At 40.3% G+C, this 7,648-nt stretch overlaps 1 protein-coding gene across 1 annotated transcript in view; it reads right to left on the reverse strand.

Moving 5' to 3' along the window:
• Positions 1-7,648, reverse strand: part of ZFYVE26 (zinc finger, FYVE domain containing 26) — a 48,577-nt gene that overhangs the window by 2,505 nt on the left and 38,424 nt on the right. The window contains exons 33-39 of the mRNA XM_009320969.1: positions 6,942-7,151; positions 5,878-6,093; positions 3,616-3,813; positions 3,087-3,289; positions 2,072-2,213; positions 1,481-1,540; positions 1-150 (exon numbers count right to left, since the gene is read on the reverse strand). The exon at positions 1-150 is cut by the window's left edge and continues 1 nt beyond it. Of these exons, the coding sequence (XP_009319244.1) occupies positions 1-150; positions 1,481-1,540; positions 2,072-2,213; positions 3,087-3,289; positions 3,616-3,813; positions 5,878-6,093; positions 6,942-7,151 (1,179 nt within the window). The remainder of the gene's footprint in view (positions 151-1,480; positions 1,541-2,071; positions 2,214-3,086; positions 3,290-3,615; positions 3,814-5,877; positions 6,094-6,941; positions 7,152-7,648) is intronic.

A 7,648-nucleotide genomic window follows, 5' to 3' on the forward strand; every position in this document is an offset into this window, starting at 1 on the left:
GTTTAGGATAATGTTATCCCCATCATTTTTTGCTGCAACTCCAGACTCGTTGACACACTTGAGGAGCTGCCGGATCTCACTGTACTTCTGCTGCTTCACCAGCTGCTTGGCCACTTTGCTGTACACTTCTGTAGCCTCCAGCTGGAAGTCCTAGAGGTAGTTAGAACATCAGAGCAAGATGTTAAATGTTCTCAGCAGATTTTCTCACAGGGAGTCTATACAACTGAGACAATCTCCCCTAAGGACAAAATATCACACCACACTTCAAAAAGTCAAAGCTGTTTTGAGGGCCTCTGATTTTCCAGTCACCGCTGCTCAGGGCTGGCTTAAAGGTTTTCTATAATTAGACTGGTAAAACTCAGTTTTGCTCAAGAACAAGAGCACTGTTACCGCCTCCTTTTCAGGGGTGGCAAAAAAATCAGTTTTATTTCTTCTGGCAAAATATCTTTCGTAGGTCCCTACCCACCTCTCCCTCATTTAGCAAGCTCCCACTGTATTCCTCCAGCCACCCCACCAGCAGCCACCCTTTGTGTACCCCAAGAAACAGGAGGCAACTGACCATCGTACACCTCCCATATGAAGGAAGAGATGATGAAAGCTGCGGACTGATCCTGCCATGAATAAGGCAAGAAAAGAAAAAAAAGGAAGGAAACAGAAGTGATGCTAGGCAGCTGGACTCGCTGCTCCGTTTTTACTGGGGGGCGGTAGTGACTGCTGTTGCTGCTAAGAAGTGCTATTTTCCTAAGGCTCTCCATCTCACTACAAACAGGCGTTCTGCCCTGCACACCCTGACCTGAAAGAAGGAGCAGGGCCTGCCATATCCACAAATACTCTTTCAGTGTGCTACCTCTGTCCAGAAGTGGCCCTGCTATACCCTCTGTCCCAGACAGGAGACAACTGCAAACTGCACTGCTTGAAGCAGTATCTTTTAGCAGCTCCTAATATATGGATGAGAAACACAGAAAAGTTTGGAGGCTCATGAGCTATGCTGACTGATAAGCACCTCAACTTCTACCCAGACATGAGGAAGGAGAGGTTTCCAGTTAATTAGCTTTGCGCTCTCAGCCAGGAGAATAGTACAGAGACAGCCCTGGCCTTATTTATTCACTGTGTCTTTGCATGGCTATCATGAACTGCAGAGAGCTACAAAGTCAGAGCTCTCTACTCATGCCTGTGATTGTGGTTTTCCAGAGTTAAGTCACTGAACAAGGTGCACAGCAAAGGAAAAGCTGTGCTTAATTCCTCTGTAGGACCCAATTACTTTGGAAGTGTCCTACGGAAGCAGCATTTTAATTTCCTTACCAAGCTTCCTCCAAATACACAGACATTTAAGACTTGAACTAGTGACTTTTCTCACAAGAGGTTTTTCTTTCTGGGGATTAAAAGACATTTTGCAAAAAAACCGTTTTGCTTAAACAATTGCTGCTTGCAGGAGTTACTTTTGTAATAATAGTGCTTGTTACATCAACTTTTTCCATACCTGAAGGACTCTAAATGCAATCCCAAACCCCTCCTCAATGTTTTTGCCTTCCAACATGACCTGAAAAGAGAGGCATAGACAAGTTTGAGGATGCATATTCCTTTTTCATTACATACAGTTAAATAATAATGCATTTCCAGATTTTGCCCAGAGGCCACAAGACAATGCATTACTTCAACAGAAAACAGCACCACCCCAACAAGTAGAGCAACTGTAGGGTCTATTGTCACACACTGGTTCTCTGTGGGACATTGGGCAAGTTACAGAGGGAGCTGAGCTGAAGTGAAGAAGGGTTAGAATAATTGCAGTATTTGCCTTGCTTCAAAACACAATAGGATGTATAGTCAAAAGGCATGTTACTATCTGTATTTGGGATCCTTTGCCTCTGAAAGTTTGAACTTTGAGGAGAGGAGCTCCAAGTTCTCACGTGTTCTCTGCTACTCTGAGGAAAAACATTAATTTTTCATAAGCGGTAGGTTGCGTACATGCACAAGTAACCTGCCCATGAAAAATACAAGAGGCTGCTCCAACCTGTATATCTTTAGTATTGTTGATGAAAAATAGAGCTGTGTTTGAAATAGCAATAAGTACCTTGCAAGCAACATCCATTTTCATGTTATTGTTTCCAAAGAGTGTGGGCAAGGAGGAACCTGTCATCTGAGAGTTTCCTGAGCTCTCACATCGATGCAGGAACTTTGTTACTTCCATCTGCAGATCAACTGTATTGATGTGCCTAGACAGAGGAAAAATTCTGACTTTAGTTTGAAATAGAGAAAGGTGTCAATTATTATTTGTGTGAACTTAATTTCTTGAACACATTTCAAAATAAGACATTTCCAAACAATAATTATTTTAGTTACTTTTGACTTTGTCTTTTGTGTAGCCAAGTCTGCAGCAATGAGACACTTTTCAGATCTGTGCACTTAGCATGCATCACAAGCTGAAGGTGAACACTTGTTCACATTATTTCAAAGAAGTGAGCCAGAGAATCTGGATCCCACATAAATATCTGCTCCCCCTTTTCCACCTCATCACACGCACTCCCCCCCACCTTTAAGGTAGAGTCTAGCCTAAAAAAAAGAAAGAAAAAAAAGCCCCTAAGACGACCAAGATATAAAAGCCCACGTACAAGAGAGATCTCGCTAAATTTACACTCCAACTTTTGAATACAGGGATGCAGTTATGTCTGGCAAACTTGTACATAGTTGAATGTTGTGAGTTAACCCCAGTAGGCAGCTAAGCACCACAAAGCTGCTTGCTCTGTGGAGAGGAAAGGAAGAGTGAAAGCAAGAAAACTTGTGGATCAATATACAGCTGTCTATGCACTGTAGGGTTTTTGTTTGTTTTTTAAATTAAAGGAAGGTAGATGATACATAGACTGATATTTTTAGTAGAAACAATTGCTCATCTCCTGGGTTGGGTTTTTGGGGGAAAAGGTAATGGGAATCCTACACTTCCAGCTACATACGAGTCAGATTTGGGTCAGGCACAGCTAACGTGTTAGCTAAAGCCAATTTAAACACAACCACTGGGGGGGGGGGGGGGGGAGGAAGACAAAAGCCTGAATTTCCCCTTTCCTATAACTTAGCTTCTTGTTTATAGATACCTTGACACATCTGTAGCAGACATTTTCTTCCGAAAAGTGAATGCCATTTTTTTCCTTCCTGAACTTCTTGAGACCTCCTGCAGATAGACTTTGAGATGATCCTTGATCTTTAGAAGCCATGTCTGTTTGCCTCCGAGTTCAGTGTAAGACTTTGCTCCATGAGTGAAAAATCTAATGCAGGTCATGGCAGCACGAACGTGATCCTAGAAGAAATATACTGAACACTAAGGCGGACCAAAGTACACCACCTTAATTAATCATTGTCTGTACTAAAGTGCTCACACAAAGCAGACCATGATCTGTTTTCTTTAAAACAGCAGTAGTTAAGCTACTGCAATGCGCCAGATCCATGACAAAAACATAGCAGGTCAGCTTCAGTCAGGCTCAGGCCCTCCTATCTGTTTTTTAGGATTGGAAAGTAGCAAAAAATATACTTGTCCATCATGCAGATTTACACCAAAGTAAATAACCAAAAGTCTGACAGTATTCAACATTTCACTGAAAGAGATGGCACTGACCCTCATCTTACCTTCATGAACTGTTGCAGCTCATACAGAATATGGTAGTAGTTCTTTCTCTGCAAGTATTTGCAGGCTGCAATCAAGTAGACTCCCCAGCTCTCCAATCCTGGATCAATGGTTTCCAGCAAGTTCTCCAACATATGCAGTTTTCCACTTTCATAACTTGGAATGAAGATCCCTTCAATGAACACTTCCGATGGGGATTCCTACACAAACATCAGAAAGGTAGCTTGAAGCAAAGCCACTGTGGCTTGTTGATTATCCTTATATAACATAAGGGAGTATTAAGTGACAGAGATCATAAAATTAATAAATAATTTAGCTTGGAAGGGATTTCTGGAGGTCATTTGGTTCAAATCCCCACTCAAAGAATGGCTTCCAAGTTAGGTCACACTGCTCTGGGCCTGTCCAGTCAAGTTCCGAGCATGACAAAGTAGGGCGATTCAACAGCCTCTCTGGGGTGCAGTTCCCATGTCTAAATACCCTCATCACAAAAAAAACCAAAACACTTTTCCTCGTATCCGGTTGGAATTTCCCTTGCTCCAAATTGTGTCCACTGTCTCTTACCCTTTTACTGTGCACATGTGATATAAGCCTGGTTTTATCTTCCCTATAATCACCCACTTGGCAGCTGAAAATAGCACATCAATCTCCTTTTGCCTTCTCTTCTTCAAGCTGGAAAAACCCTAGCTCTATCACTCTCCTCATATATCGTGTGCTTCAAGTCCCTAGCGACTTCAGTGGCCTTCCATTAGACTTGCTCCACTTTGACAATGTCTGTTTTGTACTAGGGAACCCAAAACTGGGCACAGTAGTTCAGATGAAACCTCACAAGTAGTGAGCTGAGGAAGATATTTACTTCCCTTGACATCCTGACTATGGTCTTGCAAACACAGCCTCACATATTAGTGTTACTATGGAAAGCAGCATGTGTGACAACATGGCCTGCATAAACATTTTAAAGACATGATATGGAATTTATTTTTTTTAAATCTCAGAGTAAGATGCAAGCTACAAAGCCTGTATGGATAAAATGTTTCCAAACAACCAACTGCAAAATGTTTCATCAGAAGCCTAGTACCTTACAGCTTTAAGGTAACAAACCTTCCTCTCTGGTTTGCATGATCATTATCAGTCTCCTTGTCCAAAACTTCTACATCAGATTGTATGTCTAGAGTATTTTCAAAGTCTGCTACTTAACTAGTGAAATTATTTCATCAACATTGCAAAAATATGCAACTTTTCTTTAAAGGCAAGTTTAAACTGATATAAAGGACACATTTGAAAAGCAAATTTAATATGTAGATGAGTATGAGCTTAGAATGGCTGATGATACAATGAGAAAGCAGAGCTGATAAGACAACTTAAATTTTCTATTAATAAAGCTCATAAGCAGACTGAAGATAATGGAATTTGGTGTTTCAAGTTGTACATTTTCAATAAGAATTATTTCAAATAATAATGATAAAAAAAAATCAGTAAATCAAACACAACCACAGAAACTTAAAAAAGAAAACAAACAAAACCCCACACACTTATCAGCTTTCAAGCTGGTGAGATGTAATGGATTCACATCTCCTCCGCATCTCCTAAGAAGCACCCTTAATAAATTAGTGAGAATCTTGTTGGAATAATGTCTAGGTTTAATTGTAATTTACCACCAACAGAACTGTTTTCTCCAGACATTCTTAAGCCCTCCTATATTATGCAGTTTTCCTAAGGGAGAACTGGAAACCACTTTTTAGCTTCCCTAGATTTCTGTCCTCTGGGACATGATCCTGTATTCTCTTATATTCCTTACAGAAGTGCAAACGTGGGTGTCTGATTCAACAAACAATACCAAGAGACAGAGCCACTGTGATAGAGATTAAAGCATCTAGTGTTATCAGCATGTTGGAATTAAAAATTTTCCTTCTCTCTTCTGAACTGTATGACAATAGTCCCAGGTTTTCAGCTTTGTAGAAAAAAGACGGAGTGTTGTTGATGCAGGACCTCTACCAAAACAAATAAAACACCTTCTCCTCTCCAGAAGCCACTGTTTCAACACAATGAAGAGAGATTAAACCCAAGATGTAAAGACCAAAGTTATTTTTTCATGGCACTGAATTCTTGGCAGTCACTGGATAGTTCATATAACATTTAGGACCTCAGAAAACTCCTGTGCAGAAAACCACCCAGAATGCTGCATGATGCTCGTTACCATCTTAGACTGGCCTTGAAGTTCTCTTAGCTACTTTTCAATTTAGGTGATGGCAAATTAGATTATTTACCTTATTTAACAAGTGAAGCAGTGCTTCTCTCATACAGTCATGCCTCATGTAAAAGCTTATTATCGCCAGATTAGTGCCATAACTATGTAAATAGAACAAGCACTCCTGATAGTAGCTGTTGTGTTGAATCTTCCCCTCACACATCATCTCCAGAGAGAGACTTCTCGTTCTCAGTGTTGCTTCAAGTTCCCTCAACGTGGTAAAGTAATCATCATCCTGCCGTTAAAACAGAGAATCAATGATAGGTGATGAGCAAGAGGAAAACTTTTTCAGTTAGATCTTGTCACTCAGCCCTGAAGCATTTCTGTTGTTGTTGTTTTTAAAACAGGTATCGCTTTAGAGGGGTGAGAATCCAATAACGCTTTTTATAAATACTAGATTGGAACCCTGCTATCAGAGGTGCTGAGTGTTGCTGTAGCTAGCATGGCTGTTTCCAGGGACAGACAGGAGGCTTATTTATTTAAACACAATTCCACTCTCAACAGCTACTTCAATAACCTAGTTCAAACAGGCTTTTTTATTCTCCTAAAATATGTACTACTAAGAGGTCTTTCATCATTATGATTCTGCAGATACTTAGTACTAAAAGTCATTTTTTGGTACCTAATCAAAACTTCCAGAGCTAATCCCAAACCATGTAATGCTTTTTGACAAGGAAAGAAGAGCGGGACAGCATTTGTAAATTCTCCTTTGAATTCCTGCAAAGTTATCAGAGTTTCAGTAGAAAAAATGGCATCACCGCAGCATCACAACATATTGTTGGGATTGAGTTTAGTTTCCTCAGTCTGTAGTAATAACAGGTTAACCAGTACAGCTTCTTTCCCCTCCACTAAGTATGCCCCAAATTACTATAAAATCCTATGATCTGGTTCTCAGCCACCAATTCACTGTGATGAAACAGCTAACAAATTTCTCAACAGTATTCACTTTGCAATATGTAATCATAACAAAAGAAGGAAAAAACCTAAGACCTGATATTGTAACATGCATTGCTAGAAGATGTCAGTTAAAACATCATTACTTGGCTTTGCTATAGCCCTTCAGAGCAGACAGAAGACTCTTACCGCAATAAGTATGGGCTTCACTGTGGACTCCAGGTACTGTATCACATCCTGGACCAGCCTTGAACCATGGTTCAGCTGGTTTAGATCCATAGGTGGCTTTAAACATCGGTTAAACTTCTCTCTTGCTGAACTTAAATTTCCAGCTTTAAGGCAAGCCATGCCCCAGGCATGCCATGCTCCACCTGGATCCAACCCAGATTTTGTAGAAACCTAAATTCAAAATTGTTTGTTAATACTGCAACACAGTCCCGGTACAGAAAACAGGAAAACTGGCTTATCACACAGCCTGTGACTGTGACCTTCCACTTCCTAGAGCACATTTCCCATTAAAAACAAAACAAAACAACACAACACGAGAAAACCCGTGCTGATTATTTCCGTATTACTGGCACAAAATGCCAACTACCAAAACACCCATGATCTCCAAACGTGGAAGCATTTTTTATTGTACAAGTTTAAGCAACTATTTATCTGGGACATTTCAGTTCAGCAGTTTTAAAACTCAGGACATTTTCACATCTGCTTTTCTAAAGCAGATGATTTTTACAGAGCAGAATTCATCAGGTTTGTGGTTTAAAAAAGGAAAAAAAAAAAGCAACAGAAGATGCTTCATGAACCACCAGGAAATTTTTTATTTCACATAACTTTGCTGATCAAATTTATTCCTGATTTTCTTTACTAGGCCAGCTGCCTTTAAACCTGAACCG

Source organism: Pygoscelis adeliae, unplaced genomic scaffold (assembly GCF_000699105.1).
Source record: "Pygoscelis adeliae isolate BGI_AS28 unplaced genomic scaffold, ASM69910v1 Scaffold3, whole genome shotgun sequence".
NCBI classification, from domain to species: domain Eukaryota; kingdom Metazoa; phylum Chordata; class Aves; order Sphenisciformes; family Spheniscidae; genus Pygoscelis; species Pygoscelis adeliae.